The sequence below is a fragment of the Gopherus flavomarginatus genome, chromosome 3 (genome assembly GCF_025201925.1).
Source record: "Gopherus flavomarginatus isolate rGopFla2 chromosome 3, rGopFla2.mat.asm, whole genome shotgun sequence".
NCBI classification, from domain to species: domain Eukaryota; kingdom Metazoa; phylum Chordata; order Testudines; family Testudinidae; genus Gopherus; species Gopherus flavomarginatus.
In genome coordinates this window covers 183,555,141-183,578,911 of record NC_066619.1, presented here as the reverse complement: position 1 = coordinate 183,578,911, position 23,771 = coordinate 183,555,141, and the positions used below count along the sequence as shown (strand labels likewise).

At 39.0% G+C, this 23,771-nt stretch overlaps 1 protein-coding gene across 7 annotated transcripts in view; it reads right to left on the bottom strand.

Moving 5' to 3' along the window:
• BLTP1 (bridge-like lipid transfer protein family member 1) overlaps positions 1 to 23,771 on the bottom strand; it is a 233,015-nt gene that overhangs the window by 50,040 nt on the left and 159,204 nt on the right. For 6 of the 7 annotated variants that reach the window (XM_050946192.1, XM_050946193.1, XM_050946196.1 and 3 more), the window contains 10 exons: positions 18,263 to 18,507; positions 17,169 to 17,274; positions 12,018 to 12,115; positions 11,498 to 11,683; positions 9,835 to 10,003; positions 9,059 to 9,270; positions 7,183 to 7,381; positions 6,417 to 6,476; positions 1,635 to 1,861; positions 637 to 767 (listed from right to left, as the gene is read on the bottom strand). In XM_050946192.1, coding sequence (XP_050802149.1) covers positions 637 to 767; positions 1,635 to 1,861; positions 6,417 to 6,476; positions 7,183 to 7,381; positions 9,059 to 9,270; positions 9,835 to 10,003; positions 11,498 to 11,683; positions 12,018 to 12,115; positions 17,169 to 17,274; positions 18,263 to 18,507 — 1,633 coding nt within the window. Of the gene's footprint in view, positions 1 to 636; positions 768 to 967; positions 1,166 to 1,634; positions 1,862 to 6,416; positions 6,477 to 7,182; positions 7,382 to 9,058; positions 9,271 to 9,834; positions 10,004 to 11,497; positions 11,684 to 12,017; positions 12,116 to 17,168; positions 17,275 to 18,262; positions 18,508 to 23,771 lie in introns of all 7 variants that reach the window. The other variant, XM_050946197.1, reaches the window with a different exon arrangement.

Genomic DNA, 23,771 nt, shown 5'->3' with positions numbered 1-23,771 from the left:
AGTTTCAATTTGTTTTTTCCCAAACTACAAGGATAGATTAATAAGACTGGGACTTTTCAGCTTGGAGAGATGACTAGTGGGCGGGGGGGAGGGAGGGAATATAATAGAGATCTATAAAATCATGACTGGTGTGGAGAAAGTAAATAATGAAGTGTCATTTATCCCTTAACATAAAACAAGAACCAGGAGTCACCCAATACAATTAATAGGCAGCAGGTTTAAAACAAACATGAGAAAGTACTCCTTCACACAGTCAATCTGTGGAACTCTTTGCCACTGATGTTGTGAAGGCCAAGACTATAACAGGGTTAAAAAAAGAACTAGATAAAGTTCATGGAGGACAGGTCCTTCTATGGCTATTAGCCAAGATGGGCAGGGATGCAAAACCGTGATCTGAAGTGTCCCTAGCCTCCGTGTGCCAGAAGCTGGGAATGGACGACAGGGGATGGATGACTTGATGATTACCTCTTCTGATCATTCCCTCTGAAACACCTGACATTGGCCATTGTTGGAAGACAGGATAGTGGGATAGATGGACCATCGGTCTGATCTAGTATAGCCTCTCTTATGTTCTTAACTATTGGGGGAGAGGTTTTTTTTTGTTTTGTTTTAAAAACACAAGAAAAGCCAACTTACCTGAGGTCATCAATTACTTTGGCTTGTTCATTCAGTTCCCTAATATCTACTAAACGTTTCACAAATTTTCTTCCTCTCTGCTCGCCAGCTTGGCTACTAGATGCTCCCTGTCGCCGATAATCAACAGTTTCCTATTCAAAATAATGTTTCATTAAATTTCTTGTTAAACATAAGAATCAATTTTAAGTCACAGGTACAATGAATTGTACACAATAAATCAAAACACCACATGCAAACACTATTTTTAAAAGTCAACAGGCAGCTGATTTGAAATTTTCCAATGATTCAAGTCCCATCATTTGCTTAAAGGCAAACATTAGCTGCTACATACATGTCCCCATGAGCAAGATCTGCCCGCTCTCAAATGCGAACTAGAATGAGTAGAGTCACACATCGCTGACCCCGACAGATACTCTACAGGAACGGAATATCGATGGCTTTGGGGGCTCAAACCCAACAGGTGATTTACAATCCGCTGCCCAAATGTTAACTTGTGTGCATCTCCACATAATGAAACTCCATCTGATTTCTAAATAATAAATAGGAATGTTAATGTGGTTTTTCCCCCAGAGCCAGTACAAGATTCTTGCAAAACTGCAATTCTTTAAAGAAATAATCGTTAAAAAAACTACTTAATATGAAACCAAAACACAAAGTTGACACACAGTATTGGTTTTTGCTACTGAAAATTTAGTTCTTCTAGCTAGTTTGTAATGTTAGTATCTTCCATTGCTTGCTAGGATAATCAGAACAACTGTAGCCAAAGTCTTCCAAAGCGGGTGCTTAAAGTTAGCCTGAATGCCTACTATGGCATGGGAGAAATGGTCTGCAAAAATCTCAAAGCTGATTGAGCTAAAATTTCCCCACCCCATACACACACACACACACACACACACACACACACACACACACACACACAGAATTTTTCTGAGGCTTACTGTTATGCCCAAATAATTCAACAAAATAAATTTAGACACTATTTTGGTTGATTCTCTTACTGCATGTATAGTGGGAGACATGGTATCAACTTCATCCTCATCCGATAGGTCAACTATGTTTACAGAATTGAGGTCAGCAATGTCATCAACATCTTCTTCTCCTGTCAGTGTTGTGAGGGTATTACCCAGAGCATTTAATCTTTTCCCAATGTTAGGATCCATGTGGACATCAATACCGCACATCTTCCATAATACATTGAGAGTCCAGGTTCCAGCACTATTGCTTTCTGTTTAAGAGAGAAAATTTGCCTGATGATTTTTCTCTTCCTTGTAACCGGGTTTGTCATTGGATGTCATGTCTGCTTCTACAGCTTAGGAGATAGAACCAGACTTATCCATCATGGGGCGCTGCCTTGGCTCTGCCCACTCGTAAAAAGCCCCCAGTGAGACCTTTCCAGAATTGAAACACACTTTGAGTACAGTTAACCAATATATCTATTAAGTTTGTATTAAGATTTCTCTGTTGAATATAAGGAAAATCTGATAGGCTACATGGAAAGTAAATTCTCCAGGGTGTGAAAAAGGCACAGTTAGCCACTAGAAGACAAACATGAAATATGAATTCCCATCTCTCTCTCTGAACTAGGTTTACCATTTCCAACACAGGGATTCCAACAGCAGCGAAACCCAAAGGATGGGCATGTGAGAAAATAATCTTTAACTGTTCACAAATCAGACTCTTGGAATTACTCAAATCACAAAGATTTTAACGGTGCATTAAAGCCTGCACCTGCATCCTTTGAGTCTTGAACATATAATTTCTAGTGCCTACTGAATGGGTGAAATGGTTACCACGTTGGAGTTTTACATATTTCATCTTAAGAGGGAACTGAAGTTTCCAACCAAGTTCCACCATAGAGCATCAAAAAACAGATATGGCTTAATGGACTTTGTAAGCTTCTTTTATACAGTATTCTTAGTCACCTGGTTATGCTGAGTTTGGCTATTTTTTGCCTTTTAATTGATGGATGGTAGAGGATGGATATGGCTGTTAATGACAAAACTTTTTAGAAAGCTGAACAGTTACATCTTGACAGCTTTGCGGACATAAAGCAGGTGTCAGACCTTCTCATTAGAAAGTGCTGAACTTGGACAAAAAGAAGAAAGGGACATATACTGGCAACATTCTGAGATACATTTTCATAGTGTTCACAATGAGCATGGATTCCAATGTCTCCTTTTTTTAATGTTGTGTATACCAAAGCAAATCTTTCTGATTCAAATGGTCCTATTTCCACTGGATATTTTGAGAATGATCAGGACTGAATATGCTCCCAAGCTTTGCTCTCCCCTCTCTCAGCTATTGCCCCAATAGCTAAAAGATGTGAAAAGGTCTTTATAGTCTGAGTTTGCTTCCTTGGGTTTGAGAATAGAGGGGAAGAAAAAGTATCTTACAAGAAGTTTTGCTGAATTTTCTGGGGTAGTCTTTGCTCACATTTTCCATCTGACTGAGATCAAAGCTACCCACATAGGCTACCTTTCAGACATGCTGCAGAGCAGTGTAAACACCTCCTTCTTTGGCTTCCTCCAGCATTATGGCTCTGAGGCAAGGGTAAGTTACAGTACAGAGCCCCTAGAAGCTCCATTGAACCACAAAAAAAATCCCTGAAATGGGCTGCCAAAGCAAGCAAGTTGGTTTTAAAAGACTAGTTCAGAAATTCCTATTTGGAAGGTTTTTCCATATGCTCTATAACTTGAAAAGGCAGCGAGAGTCTGCGGACTGCCGACACAGCTCCCTCAGAGCAAAATGAACAGGGAACTTTTCACAAGTGGGCACAGCCCTGTGTTGGCTGATTAAACTATAGAAGCAGAGGGACAACCCACTGCCAGAATGGAGACTCTAACTATGTGGGAAGAAGAGCAGTTACGTTGTTTTGACCTATAACCATACAATTATAAAATCTAAAACAGTTTGCAGATATGCTAATTAATGCATACCTTAGGTAGATTCCAGTGGTCATTAAACAGAAAAGCGACATTGTTTGCAATACAAAATTGAGATTATAAAAGACATTTCTACATTTAAATTATTCTCATAATATATTTTATACTCTAAAATACACCATGATTTTTAAACAAATAAAATTGTATTTGTATACATCAAAGTATATTTAATTTTAGGTTTTTCTCCTCCCTAATTTCTCTTGCTCCCCACAAACATATCCCTTTTTGTCCATGTTCTAGTCTTCTTCCTAGTCTGCATAATCCTCTTGTCCAATTCCATGTATTTCCCCCTCTTCTTCCACCTTATTTTTTTCCCCCCTGTAATTTGACCTTTAACTGCTTTGCAATTCTGGCTCCTTCCTTAGTTACCCTCCCCACTTCTTTGAAGCCCGTTAAGACTGTTGGTCCCTGTCATAGTATCTTTCCCCAATCTGAACCTTAGAGTCCAAAAGTTGGGGTACCAGCATGAATTCCTCTAAGCTTAATTACCTGCTTAGATCTGATAAGATGCCACCAGTCAGGAATTCTAGTGCCCGATACACTCTGGTCCCCCTAAAACCTTCCCTGGGGACCCCCAAGACCCAGACCCCTGGATCTTAACACAAGGAAAGTAAACTCTTTCCCTCACCAGTGCCTCTCCTAGGATTTCCCTCCCTGGGTTACCCTGGAAGATTACCGTGATTCAAACTCCTTGAATCTTAAAACAGGGAGGAATGTCCCTTTCCCCCCTCCCCTTTCTCCCTCATCCAGAGGCAAAACAGATTCAAGCTCCGTGAATCTAAAACAAAGGGATTCCCCCTTCTCCCCTCCCTTCCCCTTCCCTGTTAAGTACAGACTCAATTCCCTTGAGCCTCAACAAGGGGGAAAAATCAAACAGGTCTTAAACACAAAACTTTTAATAAAAAGAAAGAAAAAAAGTATACGTTATGTCTGCAATTTAGATGGTAAAAGTTACAGGGTCTGTCAGCTTATAGAAACTGGAGAAAAAGCCTCCTCCAGCAGAAATACAATTTAAAATACTTCCAGCCAAATACACATTTGCAAATACAGAAAAACAATCAAAAGACTATAACCGCCTTTCTTACTAAAATACTCACTATTCTGAATATATAAGAGACTGTAGCAGGGAGATTGGCAAGAAACTTGGTTGCACGTCTAGTCCTTTCCAGGACCCAGAGAGAACCAAGCCAAACCCAAAAAACACAAACAAAGGCTTCCCTCCACCGAGATTTGAAAGTATTTTGTCTCCTGATTGGTCCTCTGGTCAGGTGTTTGGTTCTCTGTTTGTTAACCCTTTACAGGTAAAAGAGACATTAACCCTTAACTATCTGTTTATGACAGTCCCTCTCTTATCCCAGTGTTTGCCCTGTGGCCTGATTAGCATGCCCAGTAGCTCAATTTTTAATTGTTAAAATATAATATAAAATGCAAGCCAAAGAGCACAAATGAGTCATATCAGCCCTAGGGAGGAATGGTGGACAGCCCCAGAGCATCTGAAATACCTCTGCAGCCCTGGGTGTTTTATCCTTCTCCCTCAGGGCTGATTAAATGCCAAACACATTTGGACTAAAGAAAACGTAATAGGAAACTTAAGTAAAGCACTCCATTGTATTTTTGAAATCTAGGGTTTGCTCAAAAGTGCTAGAGGGAGGCTGATAAACCATAATTTTCATTTTCTTCCATCTGCATTCATTCCCTTGCCAGAAATTCCCTTTCTGCCCAGACTCAATGTATATCTACAGAGCTGGCTGGAAAAATGAATTTTCCTTTGAGTGATAAAGTTTTTGAAACTTTTCTGAATGAAAAGACAAAAATTCTATTTTTTTTGTAGGAAGAAAAATCCAGTTTTGGAAGACCCAAAATGGAATGTTTTCACTTGTTGGCTGCCTGGCTCCCTTGCTTCCCACAGAAGGGCAGTTGGACAGAACAATAAGTCAGCCAGCTGTGGGACCCAGGGAGTCAGGTGTTTGGGAAGCCTGGAGAGCCGGCTATCTGGGAAAACAGGCCCAAGGAATTGGCTGTCTAGGAAGCCGGGCACAGCCTGGGAACTCACTAAGCAGGCTACTGGAGTTCTTGGGGAGCCAGTTAATTAAGGGCCTGGCAACCCACAGGTCGGCTGCTGGTGAGCCTGCCTGCCTGGTTGACAGACAGACAAGCAGGCAGGGAGGCAGGCTCACATCAAAACGTTTGATTAAGTTGAAATATTTCTGCAGAATACTTCAGTTCTGTTGAATCAACATTTTTCAGCAGAGAAGTGTTTTCTTTGGAAAATTTTCAACCAGGTCCAATTATTATACCAAAAGAATTATTTTGTATGTGTCCAATTTTTCACACATTTGATCCAGCAGGTATTAAAGTCTATCATGTCTTGCTACTACCTTTTGCCAGGGCCGGCTCTAGTTTTTTTGCTGCCCCAAGCAAAAAATTTGCTGCCCCAAGAGCGCAACTGCCCATTCAAAAAACAAAAACAAAAAAAAAAAAAAAAAAAAAAAAAAAAAGAATAACCCGGAATGCTGCCCCTGGAATTGTGCTGCCCCAGGCACGTGCTTGCTTTGCTGGTGCCTAGAGCCGGTCCTGCCTTTTTGCCTTTTACTAATTTCCTGTAGCTAAAATCCAAGAGTTTGTAAGACTACAAGGGATTGTTGAAAGCACTCATGGACAAAAATAGATTGGGAAATGTGGAGCAGCTACCATGAAAAGGGGGAATCAAAACAAAACACCACCCTGAAATACACAATCACAATTAAAACAAAAGGTATCAAGAGCTCACACCTGCACTAGAATATTCTAGACTTTCATAAATGTTTTAAGAATGTAAAAATTGAATATAAACATTACCTGCAGCAGCCTGTCCTGCTGTCCTTGAACAGACTTCATAGGTGCCATCTGGCACTACACCTAAACATGAAACAAGCACATGCTTGTAAGACAGATGTAATTAAACACATTTTAGATTTTCCTTACAAAATTAGTTTTGTACATTTGCCCTAGCTAAGTCAAATGTCACTTTTTTTTTTAAATCAATCATTAACAACATATGAGTGATTATAATTTCACTTTGGCTGGCAAGGTTTTCTTAGCAATTTTGCAAGTCTGTTTCAGACATTTCTGTATGCAGTGGGAAATTAAAAGAATCCATAGTTAGTTGCTGACTACGGAAGATAAGAAGGGAAGTGTTATGAGAAAGCAATTTATTACACATTTTTGAACAAATAGGTTTTACGCATTTTATGCATTGTGTTATTATAGTATTTAACAAAAATGTAATAAAATTCAATTAAATTAATACATTTAAAGCAGTAAAGTAAAAAACTTTTCCAACTTGGTTAAGGCAGATAGTATTGCAAGGCAAATATGTTGCAGTATATTACAATTCTTGAAAAAAGGACATCTATTGTTTAAAATTTTTTTAAGAATACTAAACGGTGACTGGGGTTCACATGTAGGGTCCCACATGAAATAGGGCTTTATCTGGGTTTGGAAAGCAAATCTTCATCTCTTCCTTAGTCTCCTTCTGAACTGTCAAAGTTGTGAAAAAACATGGAAAAGGACAATAGGGGACTCTGAGTTCTAGGGCCATGAAGACAAGATTAGAAACACTTACAGGCATTCATGACTAGATCCCCTCGTATTTCTGGTTTCCAGTCATCCCAACTCGTCTCAAAACCATCAGCAAAACGGATACAGAAATTTTTAAAATGTCCTTTGCTAACCAGAGACTCTGAAGAGCAGGCAGTGATTAATGTGCTTTCAATGGTCAGGACTAAAGCAGAGCCAGTGTCAAGATCTGCTGTGTGGTTAGACTGTAAAAGGAAGAAAAGACTTGTACAGAAAAGGCAATTTACTGGTAATCACAAACTTTTTTTTTTTATTATTATTATTTTTTTTTTGCAGTTCATATCTTCCTCATACCCTCCTTCTATACTTTGCCAGCTCTATAGAAACCCTCTCCAAAGCAGAAAGTCTACACATTCACAATGTCATGTATCCTTACTTCTCAGTAGTTACAGCATATCCTATGGCAGGTGTGTTAAATTCTTTTGGAGGAGAGGGCCAGATTCCATGCTTAATTATGGTCTGTGGACTGGAATATAAATTCATACTTCCCTTAATTCATATCAGATCTCCCCATTACCTTTGCAGCAAAACTGATTATTTGAAACTTTGACTATCTTATAGTCACAAGCAACATCACTCAGGGAGAAAAACTGCTCCCTTTTAGGCCACCACTATTTCTGCCTTTGTTTCTCTTCTTTCCTATCCACTTTTCACTATTTCTATTTCTCTCTTCTCTGTCTTTGCTTGTCACTCTCTGTCCTTCCCTCTGCATTTTATTTTCCATGCTACAACTCTCACTCCTTGAGAGCTTCTTCTCTCACACCCTCTTTCTTATTCCATCTGCTAATAAAATGACCAGCAATGGAGTAGTTAACATGGATACTGAAAAGTTGTTACTGGGCTTCAAAGCTCAAAGTCCAATGAGATTAATATGTGACAGTGGATATATTATTGGTAAACCAAATGTCTTCTTGCATATGTCTGACTAGTTCCCCATGAAGATGTAAATCTATGGCATTATCTAAACTAGAATTTAATGGATGATGTCAGCATATTAGCTAACGTGCAGATGTGTTTTGTGAAAGTTTAGTGTACACAAGTCGTGCACATTCTGTTATAATGTGCTAAACTTGTCATATTGAAGCCTTGTCTCCCTCCTGACTTTAATTTAATAGAATCATAGAATGTCAGGATTGGAAGGGACCTCAGAAAGTCATCTAGTCCAAGCCCATGCTCAAGCAGGACCAATCCCCAGATAGATTTTTACCCCAGTTCCCTAAATGGCCCCTTCAAGGATTGAACTCTTAGCACACGTCAAAGCAAGCGCTGCCTTGTCTAAACTAGACTTAAAACGTCAGTTAGCATGTGTTAGCTAATAAGTGCTTACATCACAATTTAAATCCTTTTCTGGACAAGGTTTATGACCAACTAGGGGTCTAAACATAACCAAAACCATTACTAAATAATGCTCGTCACTTGTTTGAATAATCCAAATGTCAGAACATTTAATCACATTTTTAAAAAAGAAACGTAGAGTCTTCTTGTTTGTGTTCAGTTCTAAGTATTTGAAAACAGAGGTCTTCAACTGGAATTGCTGGCATAAATGTTCAAAAAGCACGCCCAACTTCACACACCTCAAAGGATTCTCAAAGTGCTGCCTCTGAAAACTCAGGGCTCATTAAGTTGCCTCAAGCGGGGCACATGGAAAGTGAACTACTCACAAATCAGTAGTCGTTTTTGAAAATTAAGTCTACTATCCACATCATAACTATAATATGGTGCTGGGGAAACATTAACATTTAATAAATTCTAAATTGGTGCAATGATAGAAAAACAGTTTATGTTAAAAGCATAACATATATAAAAATTGCTACTTCAACAAAAATCTATACTTCTCCACGCTCTTGATATTTTTCAAATACCTGTGGTGCACTTGTGATGGGCAGACAAATTCCCAAATCATTAACAGTTAGCTGAAGAAAAAGTGTCCCAAAAGCCTGGGCAGATGTTTGCTGGATTCCAGGTAACATGTCTACCACTTCTTTTGTAGCCATGTGAATATCCTTATGTAAAGCCAGCCTCTGTTCATTCCAGTTGTCATAAGCAGCCTTGTAATTCAGCCAAAACAGCACAGCTTTATGAAGACAAAAAGTTTCCAACAAAATTAAAATAAAATGGCAAAAAATAGTGTTCATTGTAACAAGACAAAGGTTTGATTTTTCTGTTTTTGTCTTGTCAGCACATATTAAAATACAATGGATATATATTTGTGTATACACACACTTCCCAGGAGCAATGTGCTTTTGTTGTCAAGAGCAAAATAAAATAATACATGAATTATAAATGCCAAGGGGCAGAGGCCAAGTTAACAGAACCCAAAATGCTGATACACCCAATGCTGTTGATGTTGGTATACATTTACATAAACCATTTTGTCTATACCAACTGAAAAGCCGTCTCCCATCAGTTCAATTTTTCGCCCTTGATTAACATTAGTACACAACAAACTTCCTAACCAAACTTTGAGAACTGTACTTACAGGTCTAGTCTATTTTAGGTTACAGATAAATTCAGATTTATAAATATCAAGCATTTCCTTTTGAAAAGAAATGTACAGAACTTGTTCAATTTGAAAACAAATTTGTAATGATTCTCTAGTTTCTAGCAAAAGAGAAATAGAAACAGCACCCAACAGTACCTCTGTCAAATGCCACAGGCTGAGCAAAGACAATTGGCCTGTTCAAAGTAATAAGCACAGCCTCTCTATCTGATGAGCCACTGATTTCTTCTCTGAGAGCATTTCTTAATCCAATTCTTGTCTTAAAATAAGCAACTTGATGGAAGTCAGAACCTGCTTCTTCATATACCTTAAAACATTTGAAAAATACAATAAAATCACACATTAAATTACAACTTTAAACAGACAAATAAATTAACGCTTTGGCATAACACAAGAAAATCAAGGATGCCCCATTTTGCAATATGTTGTTAAGAAGATAGAAAACTGTTTTCTTCTCTACTTCATTTTGACCTAAGTTGGCAAATATTGGTTGTTTTCCCGTGTTTCTTAAATAACATAAGCCGATATATCTCTTTACATTCACTTGATGCAGCAGAATCCTCTCTGAGGAAAACCATCATCTGAATACAAGGTTTGTTAAATTTATGTTCTCTTTCTGACCTTCCAGAGAATCCTAACTACTGTACTTCCCATAAAATTAGTGATTTCAGGCGACAGTAGTGAATTTAAGAATCCAGGAGATGCAATTACCAATTTAATACACATGAAATAGATCAAGATTTAGGTTTCACAATTTAGGATCTAATCTTTTCATTCCACGTATGTATACTAGAAATAGCATTGAAATCAATGGAAATTTTGAATTTGGATCAACTAAAGCATTAGGCCATTAGTGTCTGCCATACAGTAGGGCAAATTTTTTGGATTAATAAACTATTCATTGGAAAATGCAGTTTATGTTCATTGGAGACTATTCATAAATTTGACACAAATAAGCTGAATAGTTTCAGGCAGAATTTTATTTTTTTCTAGCTTGATTCACACAATGTGAGGGAGTTCGGGTGCCCATCTTATAACTTCTAGCCCAGTGGGTCAGAGCACTCACCCCAGATGTGAGAAACCCTGGTTTGAATCTGCTCTGGAGCAGGGATGTGAATACTGTTCTCCACCCAGGTTTGTGCCCTAACCACTGGACTAAAAAAAGTTATAAAGGGGGCTCCTCCTCCACTGCCCCCCAATTTTCATGAATCTAGCTCTTTAAAATGCCCAGAAACAAAACATTTTAGATTGAACAACATGCTTGGTTTGTCCCAAAATGGACTTTTCAGTTCTGGTTCAACCTGAACTATTTTTTCCCACAATAGTTCACAACTATCACCAAACAAATAAAAAAAGTGGTTATTTGCCCAGCTCTAGTCCCTAGATACAGAAGTGCTAAATGCATTATTATAATAAAATGCACTTGATACTCCCTCTGATTTATCATGAATTACTGTTCACAGTGAACATTTAGCCCTTTTTTCTTAAAGCCATCTTTAATGAGGACATTGAAATTCAAGTCTAACGCCAGACAATCAATTTCAACTACTACATAACGTACATGCAGAATATATTTAGGTGGTAATCTTTATTGATTCTGAACTGCGGATGCATTCTAAAGCAATTGTTATAAATATTTTCCAACTAGAGGTCTAAAGAAATCAAGCTAGTCATATCCTAGCAGAGTAAGATTAGAGAGGTTTGTTGTGTTCTTTTCAAAGCAGAAGATATATGTCTTCATAAGAATGGAGAAATATCATTACCAGGCTTTCCTAACATACACAGACTTGTGTCAACTAACCTGATGTTTAACAATTTGCCCCAATGCCAGATTCAGATCCACTTGGCATTTACCAAACAGTTTAAGGTAGCTGGTACTTCCAGGCATTGCTTTGGTTTGTATTCGGTTTGAGAGCTCAAGTTCTATCAATCCAGTTTCAAATCTCACGGCCCTCATTGATGGAGTTGTGGCTGTCACCTGAATTCCCTAGCAAACAATGAAAGAAAAAAGTTATTTAGGATCTGCTTCAAAGGCATCATCGGTGAAAAAAATTCTTAGACATGAAACAGGAAAGGGTGTAAGGATTTTTCCATAACACTTTGCATTTAGGACTTTTCAAAAGATCATAAAAATCAAAGGCAGGCTTCTTTCTTGTTTTTTTGTTAGTTAATTAAGAGAGATTTCCATCCTTGTCTAACACTGGGCTGATTGTTATTTGACATTTCATTTGTGACCATCTCTGGAAAATTCTTGATTTGTCTGGTTTCAACATATTCAACTATTGGCAACAGCTTGAGAGATTTGTTGGTCATAAAGTTACCTTAAATTGTAGGCTCAAAGAGTACAGGAGAATTTTAGGCTTCTCTCCATCTGTTGTGCCATCATGTTCATTCCAAAGAGGAATTGGCTGCTCCCCTCCTGCACATGTTAAAAACTGTATTTTCAGTGTTTTAACAAAGAGCATTTTTCATACAGTATAGAAATAAAATATATCTTTAAATGTGACTCACTGAATTTAAATCAAACCAACAGAGTACAACCAGTTCTGCAGTAAAGAACTATAATAAGCATAAATATGGAAGATTCGGGAGAGTAAGAGCTACTTGGAGTGTATTCTCAGATCATGGGAGTAGCACTGCTAATGGCCCATTTACTACAGATAAACACATTTTTTGCCTATTCCCCCCATCAAGTCAAGGGGGGTGGGTGTGTCCAAGATGGACAGAGACTACTCCCATTCTCCAAATAACACCCATAGAACCACTGGCACCTGCAAAGAAAGGGTATCATTTGGTTCACAAATAATTGCTCTTTACCTGCAGCACCTGATGTGGACTGAATTTTGCTAACAACAAGGACCAGTCACTTGACTAAATTTATTAAGAGGTATGCAAAAAGATGGATTAAAAACAAATAGTTACTTTAGAGTGAATGTGAAGGAGTCCTCTGCAAAACCTTTCCGTGTCCTTGGGAACATTTTTTTATAACTTTACTTTGGCCTCCCTCCTCCCCACCTCAGGTATACTTCTGGCTATAAATGAAAAAAACAATCCTTTTGGATGAGGACACTGTCGCAGCCCTAAAGCCTATGCTCTAACATGGTGTCTGTTTGGCCAATTGTCAGTCAAAAGGTCACATTGGTACCGTGTGCAACACCAAAGAGCGGTGCGCAACATTATAGTGCCGTGTGCCTATTTCCGCTCTTTTTCCCTGATTAACTAAGGGTCAGACTACTGCCATGTGCAAAAATTCCAGTGTGCCTGCTCTTGAACCTTCTGTCAGTTCAAAAGATCAATTTGGTGCTGTGCGCAAAAGCATAGGGCTGTGTGCAAAAGTAGTGTGCTGGGTGCAGCTCCCATTGATGTAGAGGGCACCAGCTCGGAACCTGGTTGGTGAAGGAGCTAGGGACTAATCAGACGCTGACATGAGTAAGATCCTTTGAATAAAACTAAGTCTCATACCAGAATCTGCAGGAGTATCCGCAGGCTAGCTCAAAGGCCTGATCACCCTTTCAACCAGGGTCTCCTCTGGATTTAGCCGGCTCGGGTCGTGTCAATTCACTCTCTTTTTTGGATTATTTTCCTGCCAATTCGTCATGCCCTTGGTGTCTGTACTACTGGTCAGCTGTGACTGGAGTGTGTTGTAAATACTCTGTTTAACTTCTTCCCTTTTTCCCCTCCCTTACTTGATACCAAGCTGTGTATATAGTATATGAGAGTTGAATTGTTGTATTGATTGCTATTGTGGTTATTTGTTGTATTTTACAATATTCGGTTAATGTGCGCATAGTTTACTTAGTTTTGTGTATCTGCTCTGGATTTTAGTAAGCAGTCAATCTTAGATCATTTGGTTTCTTGTTGTTGGATGTAAACAGATTTTCATGTTGTGTGTATATTCATGTTCTGATAGTATTGTTAGTTGGTAAAAGTGCTCTTCCTCAGCCCATGTTGCAACTTATCCCCGTTAATAAACAACCACTTGGTTTTGAATTACAATCTATTTTCGTTTTAATTTTCCTCTCTCAATCAAATCCTTACTCGAACCTGCATCAGTCTCGGACAGACACAATGGTATCTTCTGTAGTGTCTATCAATATTCCACCACAGCTGACAAAAAGGGGTTACTATTGGAGTAGCACAAAGAATTCCATCTCCCCTGCAACACCAAATTTTTCTAACCTCTGTTCTCATTCAAATTTAAAATAATTATGCAGAAGTGTGGCAATTTTTTACATTTTTAAGTGACTTGGTGTACATGCTCTCAGACTATTTCATCCTCCAATTAGTTTTGACGCCCTTATTTGTTTTTCTTTAGCTTTTCAATATCCTTTCTAAAAACTTTGGTGACAAACAGAACTGGGCTAAATGGATTTTTTGGATCACTGGCAAATTTGAAAAATTGAAAAAAAAAGTAGTTTGGGATGAACAAAATGATTTATTGCAATACTGAGCATTTTAATGTTAATTTAAAAAATAAAAGGGAAAGTTCAAAACAAAAAAAATCAAATAAAAAATGGAAACATTTCATTTTGAAGACATTTAGATTTTTCAGTTTTTGTTTTTTGATTGAAACAACTTAGCAAAATCAGCACAAAGTTGTTAAATGTGTTGGAAACTGCATTTTTTTGCCAAAAATGTTTCAGTTTAAAAATATCACCCAGCTCTAGCGACTACAACTGCGTGTAGTGTTCCAGATGTGGTTACACTGTGGTTTTGAAGAGTGGCAAGAATAACTCCCTAGTTTTTTATGCTATTTCAATAAGTAGCTTAGCTCAGGCTATTTTTGCAATGGTATTTCAGTGAAGTAGTTTTTATTGTGGCACTCAGGTACTTTTTTTTTTTTCAAATAGTCATTGATTGCAAGTAGATTCCCCCGCAGTCCAGTCCTGTCCACCTCCCCCCATTCTAAGCTGAGCTCTCTCTATTCCCTCCCTGAGATGTAGGGCTTTACATTTGTTAGCTCTGAATCACATCCTGTTGAATGAAGCTCACTTCACTTTTTCCTCCATCCTCCTGTATATTTTTTACCCTTCTAATTTTGGTGTCACTGGCTAACTTGATCATGCTTGAATGTATACCTTCCTCTAGAGAATCAGCGAAAATCTTAAAGAATAAAGGAGCCAAAATTGACACTTGCAGCGCTCGACCCAATGCTGCTCTCAACTGAAAGATATGACTGCTCTGTATTCTCTGCTCATCAACCAGCTTCTTCTCCATGGTATTTTAATTTTATCTAATTGGTATTCCTCTAATTATTTTAAGTTTATAATGTGCCACTAAAATGAATGCCTTAAAATACTAAGGAGAAACTACAGCCACTGCATTCACTTATTACATTTATTGTAACATTCAAGAAATTGACTTAAGTTATTCTGACTGCAAGTTCTTTAATGGTAAGGACCATCTTTTTGTTATGTTTGCCTAGCCCTGATTAGGGCCTTGAGATTTACAGCAATACAAAAAACTATAATAATAATAATAATAATAATAAACAATGTTTTTAAAAGACTTTTGATTGTAAGTGAAGCTGTTCAAACCAATCTATAAGACTCAACAAACAGCATGTTACAGAAATTCACAGATGACAGTAAACTGGGAGGATACTGAAAATCAATGAAGACAGAGAAGTGATACAATGGCACCTAATAAAGCCTTCTCATTTGAATATTCTAAGTTTCTCTGTGAAGCTATTTTAATGGAATTATCATCATTATTAAAGCTTTTTCTTCCAGATGTTCCAATACTGATTATTATATGCCAAGATATTTTTCCTGGAATAAACATCAGGCTGATGATTTTTCTGGTTCTTTCTTCCCACCTTTCTTAAAGATAGGTACCACATTTTTTTCTGTCATCTGGTATCTCTCCTGACTTGCATGATTTACTTCTTTTCAGAGGTTTTGAGATTTCCTCCACTAGATCTTTAAACTCTCTTGAGGCAATCTAATCTGGACCTACAGATTTATATATATTTAGCAATCAGACACTTAGTCATTATTTTGCTTGTTACCTTTTGTTCTGGGTCTTTACAACTATTTTTTCTGATAACATGTCTGCTTGCTGCATAATAGCCTCTATATTTTCCTTAAAGCTTTCTTAAAAAAAGACCCAACAAAAACTAAAAAAAAAAAAAAGTACATTAAAAACAGTGATTTGTAACTTTTAGATCTTTTGGACTCTTCACTTACCTATTTATGTAAGATTATTTTCCACAGACATACAAGCCCTCTACACTGCTGTTTGTGGACCTTTTATTCGCCTGATGGTTTTATTTTGACTTTTTACCTTGCCTCTAGATTCTTCAACAGACAGCTTAGATTTTATTTATGTAATTCTTTCCTCTTCTTTTTTCTCATGCAGTTCTCAAATTTATTTTTTCATCAATTCTTAATTTAGTCACATTTTAAAAAAAATATTCAGTGCCACTTCAATTTATACTTGTGTATTAGGCTTATGGACTTGTTTTTATTCAGATCACTTCTCTACCCATTTTCCAATTATTACTGTAGTTAATATCTCCAATTTAAGCAAGTGTCTTACAGAAATATGTAATGTTCTAATAGGATTATTTTCCCATAACTTTTCTCTACAAGAAATATTAATCCGATTCATATAGAAGGACTTGCCCTCAGGTTTCCTCATTGTTGGTTCAGGTCAGATCAATTCATGTTATTTCTTTCAGTGTTTGGAAAAAATAAGCTTCCCTTCACTAAATTTAAACACATCTGTGATAAACTGTCACTACATGGTTACATTCACATTTGCTTTTCATCTACAATCATGCGGTAGGATCCTCAGCTGGTAAATTGGTATAGCCCAAGAAAATCAATGGAGCTATGCCAACTAAGGATCTGTTTTAGTACATTTTTATTTGTTACCCAATAAGCATAATTTGCTCAAAACAGCATTTTATGTTATAAGAACAAATGTGGTGCTGAAACTAATTTTTCTATCCACTCCACCACAAACAACAAATTTTACCATTCTACCCTGACCAAATGTCCGTCCATATAGCTTTGCAAAAATCCTCCACTACCTTTTTGGAGTGAATGATATTTTTCTTTTGCAAACTTTCACAAAGCTGCAAGCTGATCTGACTGGACAGAAAACAATGTTACAGACAGTTGCTAATGTTCAGTGGATTGTTTGGTAAAATTACTTTTGCAATTAATAAACAGCACCCTTGCACAGAGTTCTCATATGTGACACAGAAGCTTCAGTGACTCAAGAAAAAGACTAACAATGCTACCCACAATGTTCTCCAACGCCACAATTCTACCTAACCAAATTTCTTTTCCGTGTGTTGTTGGCCTCTGAAACAATTTCTGTGCTACAGTGGAACCAGAAAATGGTGGCGTTCTTGGTGACATAAGAACCTGATACAGTGACAGATAGAGACTGCAGATATGTTAGGTAGCACCAGAAGTCTTAAAGCTAAAATTTTAATGAAATCCTCAGGTAGTTCATCTTACCTGACACTTTCTGTATGACTTCGTTGACTTCCTTCATGAACACTTTTTGTACAAACACTAAATGATTTAGAAGATCAGTTGTGAGATTATGTTCAAAGGAACCAACCTGCCAGAAAATATGAAGATTATTTTTGTAAAATTTTAAAATATAGATGTGACAGCTGTGGACAATGCAATACTGTTTTAAGTACTGACTGCATCAGAATACAGCATAACAATGGCACATAATCTTAGATACATTGATGTAATTATTGTTAGTAAACAATGAATTTTTAATTGTGGCCACTGTATGTGGAACAGTTTTCTCTAGTATATTTTTTGATGCTAAGCCAATGACAATAAATAAGGGGGAAAGTACATTATGTCAACTACTATAAAGGGAGCATAGGCAGAATACCAGTATTGAATTATCAACAACAGAGAGTCGCAAAGCTCATTCAGCTTTTTTGTAATGGTAAAATGGTAGGTATAATTTTACTAGCTTTACAGAAGGCTTAACTAAGGCACAAGCAAGTTAAATGAATTGCTTAGTGTCATATAGTAAATCGTTAACAGAACTGGGAACAGAAGCCATGTGTCCTGACTCCCAACGTTCTTTATTCAAAATGCTATAGAAGAAAACCACTGTTGATATGTGCAATACCTGATAAACCTATGAACTCTGAACTCTGATTATATGCTTTAAGAAATATTATTTCTACATTGTGAATTTTCTAAGAACTGTTATCATGCTTTGTATTCTTTAACTTTATTAAAAACATTAAAAAAATTTAATATTAGGAAATAAATTTAGTCAAATTTTAAATGGCATAACCCCTTTTACACAAATTAGAGTAAATTCAAACCGAAGCTCAATCTCTGCACCAGTAAGGTCTGTCTTGAAGCAGAAAGAAGCAAAGGTTAGATTGGGAAGTACAAAAAGACAGCAGCATGTTGGAGTTCTCTGAAAAGCATATAGATCGTCAGAAGTCGCAAATATGAGGGCAAATATCAACCAAGGAGTTTTAGGGAGCATGCCAAACATGCATATATAAAAATACTATATGAAACTTAATAGAAGTAACTTAAAGAAATTGGCAGTCTTCAATGCCTACCTCAGCCACGCAACGTAAATAGTTCCCTTGTAGATAATAGCCCTGTTTAGTTGGTAGCTCATCTATACTCCATATTTGATCTGAATAGGTGTCATGTTCCTCCATGACATATTTGCCTGACATAGTGACAGGAGGAAGATTAAGACTTGCTGAAGGAGGAATGGTGGACATATCAGTGGCAGAAACTTTTGATGTAAACCGCAATCTATGATTTGGAAGTTCAAATGTAAACCTTGTTTGAGCACCTGTAAAGAGAGAGGAAAAAGTGGGTATAATGTTGGCTCAGAAAGAATATTTCAAACTTGAAAAAGTTAAGAAAATTAGTGGAACCAAATGAAAGCTCAAACTGGAGTTAAGATTGAGGGCACAGTAATGTAAGGGCTATAAACAATTAATTCTCAATTTCTTGGGTTTTTAACCTAATTAAATTTTAAAAAACCAAACATTTGAAATTATGTAAATGCATAGTTAAGGTAGTCAAACAATCTAACTCTGCATCTGTACTGATAACTTGTGAATATAAACTTAAAACAACCTCATCCATTCATAACAGTTTCAACTCATTAGGGACCACAAAACCACTCCCTAGGTATTTTTTAAAAACTCTTGGTGCTGTGGAGAGTCCAAATGGCAATACCTTGTAGTGGTAATGATTTGGCTCCATTATGAATCTCAAGTACTTCCCATGGGCCATGTGGATGGCTATTTATTCAGTCTCCTCAGGTCAAGGAAAGGACAAAGGCCTCCTGTTTTCTTTGAGATAAGGAAATATGAGCAGAAGCCTCGTCTTCTCTTTACTCCTGAGATATTCCCTCAGGCCACCGCGTTTTACAACAGGATCTTGTGAGAAAGGTGTCTGAAGAGCAACTGGGCGGGGGGTGGGGGTAACATACAGGGTAAAGTGTGGAAATGAATAAGGTAGCCATGGGCAAAATGTCCAATACACACTTATCTGTTGTGATGGTGGACCACGAGTGTTGGAGAGGGGCAAGACAGTTCCTTCAAGTGCTGGCAGGCTTTTGATGGGAGCCACATTAGAGCCAAATACTCCCATCAGACCTGCTGACTATGACGGTGCAAGTGAACAAAGAACAATGGTGGCTATCTCCTGGAGCATCAAGGTCTTCTCCTTGGAGGATATTCAGGCTGTCTGCTCTGGGAATAGAATGATGTCTTCCTCCTCCTTTGTATGTAATTTAGTCATCTGGGAAAGCCTCCCCCTTCTTGTTCAAAATCCTACAGAAAAACAGGAAGAAACTGACGGAGAGCGTAAGAAGGCTAAATGGTGGCCAGAACAGCTCTACAAGCAGACATGGATGCGGACATAGCCAGGTAATCTGTAATGCAGAGTTGCAATGAGGTGGAAAAATATATCCTGAAGAAATTGAGCTTTTTTCAGGGTTCTTTTGTGGCCCAGACTTTTCATGGACTGCCAACATGATCAGAGACCCAGCATTTGGGTGTGTGCACAAGTGTTCAAAGTGCTTTTGAAGCACCTGGTACCTCTCTTCCACTCACTTAGATGGAGCGGGGAGGCAGAATGGCAGAGGTCTGCCACAGACCTTTTACCAGCGGAAGTATGTCTTTGTTGATCATGAAGACAAATGTGACCATGGTTTGTTGACCTCAGTATATCAATGAATTTAAGAGACCTCTCCTGGATTACTGTGGTTTCAACAACCAGGGTCTTTGCGATTTAGGATGGAGGTCCTGGAAAGCCATAAAGTCAGCAACCATCGGCACTGGGACAATTGCCACCACTTCATCTGGCAATGATGATGATTCCTTAGATAGGAATTTATGTTGTTACTCTCCCTCCATTATTGCCTACTCCTGGATGCTGATGTCAGTCTCTGGGTGGCCAGCTATTGATGCTGTTGGGGAGTAGGATTTCCTCTTTTGTGTGTGGGAGGTGGATCTGCTCTGGGACATATGCAACAGTGGTTCCTAGTATGGCCAATATGGATAGAGCAGTGTGCTACAGAGGTACTGACTGGGTTGATGTTGTCTGATCCAGAGCCATTCACATATCCCCAGTGGTAGAGCTCAAAATGGATAGCCTCCGAACCCTGTCTAGGATCACACTCTGATGATAAGTGAGTGATCTCTACCTGAGACAGTGAGAATAAGTAGGTCAAGGAAGGTGATGAGAGGTATGCTTGCTCAAATGGAGGGCCAAAGAGTGATGTAGGACTCAGTGCCAGCCACTGCTTTGGTGTGGAATGTGAGTCTTCCATCGAGGTGTAACTCTAAGCCTTGACAGGTTTGGCTACAGGTGTCAGTTGCCGTGCCCAGTACCAAGGTCAGCACTAGGCCTTCATCCTCATGTGCCACATGATTGACTCGGACTGACCTCCTCCAATTTGGAAATCATAAAGAGTTTGGAGGCTGTGTCTTTGGAGATGGCATGTGGAGTTCATATAATGCTTAGAACTATGTTTGTACTCCATCCTGCCTCACCTCTTGTAGTCATTCTTGGTGTTAGAGGACTAGTAGCCAGACCTGTTGGCACTGAAGTTGGCAGTTCTGAGATAGTCGGCGTTGAGGCTGCTGGTGCCATTCTTCAGTTCCTTTCTCTCTCTGGCCTCAAATTTTGGTGGAAGTGTTGGCCAAAAATTATTTGACTCCAGTGTAGCTGTTAGCATCTCCTCAGAAGTCAAAAGCATGGACTTCTCTATCAACTGTAATTTGAGCCAAGTGTACCTGGGCTTGAGAATCTTCAAGGAGACAACTGGCACACAGAACACTTGTCCAGGATGTGGCTCTGTCTCAAGCAGAAAAATCATCAACTCTGTCCATTTATGAGGGAGATGAGGCAGTCACAGGATGGGCAGGGTTTCAAATCTGACTGCTTAGAATCCATCATGAGGGGAAGCAATAGGCACAACCCTGGGTAGACTGTGCAGGAGGCAGCTAATAAGGAAAAGGCTTGTAGTGCCAGCCAGTTAGGGGAAGATTTTTTGGCGGAGCCAGTTAGGGCCAGACTGGCCCATATAAGAAGGAGCTGCTGAGAAGAGCAGAGGCAGTCACTCCCTGGGGTTTGAGGGAGGAGGACTGGCTGCTTAGAGGGCTAGAGCCCCATGGTCACAGCAGTGCTGGGCAGGGTCACCAGAGTATGAGAAAGCTCCAGGCTAATGGCTGGCAAACTGAGGCCCTGATACAAGGGCAGAGGAGGTGCTAGGGCTGTGGGGAAGTGGCCCAGGGAAGATGACGGCAGAGTTGGAGAAGGGGCAGTACATGGCTGTTGGCTATAGGGTCCTGGGTCGAGGCCTGGAGTAGCTGGCAGGCCTGGGCTGCCCCCTCCTTGCCCCTACTGGTCACTGAGGGGAGTGGCCAGTGTATGGACTGCAGTCTGTCACTGAGATGAGTGACTAGAACCTGGACTGCAGATTGCCACTGAGGCAAGTGGTTGGACTGAGGACTGTTGGTCCCCCAGAAGGGGGGGAAAGAACTGAGTGAGGCACAGCGGAGGGCTGTGTCCAGAAAGATGGCATGGTCTGGGGAGCGACACGGATCCTGGACGTGAGACAGGAGTGATGACGGTCGAGACACCACCTGAGGAGGTCACACTGGCAACCCCAAGCTAATTCCCAGGATGGCCAGCAGGAGGTGCAGCGGTGGTGAGTCAACACAATAATATATAAATATTCATTGGGCCAAAAACAGAGAGAGAGAATGAGTCTATACCCTGGGCAGTAGGAGATGTGGATTCAAATATTCTCTCTGCCTGATTCAGAGAAGGATGATCAATCTTCATCTGTAAAATGGTCACCAGTAAAAATGTCCTTTCCAAACTTAAGACGTTCACAAACTATGACACTGTGGACATCTAAAAACCCAGGATATCTGTTTAAGAAAATGAATTTTGCTTTTTTATATAGTTCTAGAATCTAGCTGACTCAACAAAGTAGGAAACTGGAATTCAATAAAAAACCTGCACAAGTGTAATGGAACACAATACAGCTAGATATGAGTAACTCTCATATACATTAATAAAAGACTGTTTTAGCTAGTGTGACCTTAACTGACTTAAATGCAAACTGTATTGGACTCCACCTTAGCAAGATACTTCTTTTGAAGCGCTTTCATTTAAAACCTGAGGAAGGACTATCAAACTAAAATGCCCTCAGGGACACACAACAGGAATATTTTAGAAATTAAAAGAACTAGCGGTAAATAAATAGAACCACACAAAAAGGTGGTGGTTATGCCATGCTAATATGCACTAGCTATTACCATCAGCCAACATGATTTTATGAGGAGGGCTTGGAGGGCAATGTATACCACCTTGGTTTGCCCTTTTGCAACGGTCAGCCAATGGATCAGAATCTGTAGGACGAGTGCTCTCATTGGATAGTCCTAGTGCCTTCAACAGGCGTTTGGGTAGGCTGACTGGGGTACAGGACAGTTGGTGTTAAGATGGAAGGTAGAAGAGGGCACCTTCCTGCACCACAAATCATATTCTCCCTCTCCTGCTTTGTGGTTATTAGTGGAAGGTATGAGTACATCTGTGGTTTGTTTTGGTTTGCAGATTATGGACTGCAGCAATCGTGTGGATGTGTTCCAGGTACTGACAGCATTCATCACTGATGACATGGGGAATTTCATGGACATTTTTGTAGTCAGTTTATGTTGGCACTGTTACCCCAGAACTTGACATTACTGCAGTCCAGCCATTGCTAGCTGAAAACCAAATACCACATCGCTAGGAATAATTTTTAGGACTTTGAGAGGCATGGCCAAATAGCTGCATGTTTGCAGTTTTGCTAATACGAATTGGAGGATGGGTCAGAGATGTATCATGTAATGCAATGGTTCTCAAACTTTTTGTACTAGTAACCCCTTTCAAATAGCAAGCCTCTGAGTGCAACCCTTCTTATAAATTAAAAAACATTTTTTTATATATTTAACATTGTAATAAATGCTGGATGCAAAGCGTTTGGGATAGAGGCTGACAGCTTGTGATCCCCCATGTAATAATCTTGCGACCTCCTGAGGGGTCCCAACCCCCCGTTTGAGAACCCCTGATGTAATGTACCATAAGAATGGAAGGAATGTTTGGACAGCTGACCTTAGTTTAAAGTGATCTTGCATATACATTTTATTGTTATTGTGACTAGAAATGTTTTGATAAGAGATGATAGGAGAATTGGTGATCCACTAAGGGTTACTATGGTGACCTAGAAGAAGTCACTATGAGTTATGTACTTTGTTTAAGTTAGCTATAAAAGATTAAGCAAAACAATACACTTTGGAGCAGTGACAGGAAGCTTTTCTTTAGGCTAGGAGCTGACCCCTAAGTTCCTCATCAGCTGAATAGAAGGAGGGCCCCTGGAAGCCTGGCTGTTGATTACTCAAAACCATCTCAGACTCTGGGTAACTATAATGTTTGGGATGCTCTAAACCTATAGCTACAGCATATACGTTTGTGTGTGCTTGAGACCTAATAAAAGAGTAGTTTTAGGTAAAAGCACTCTGGTTATCAATCAATCATTTATCAGACAGAGGC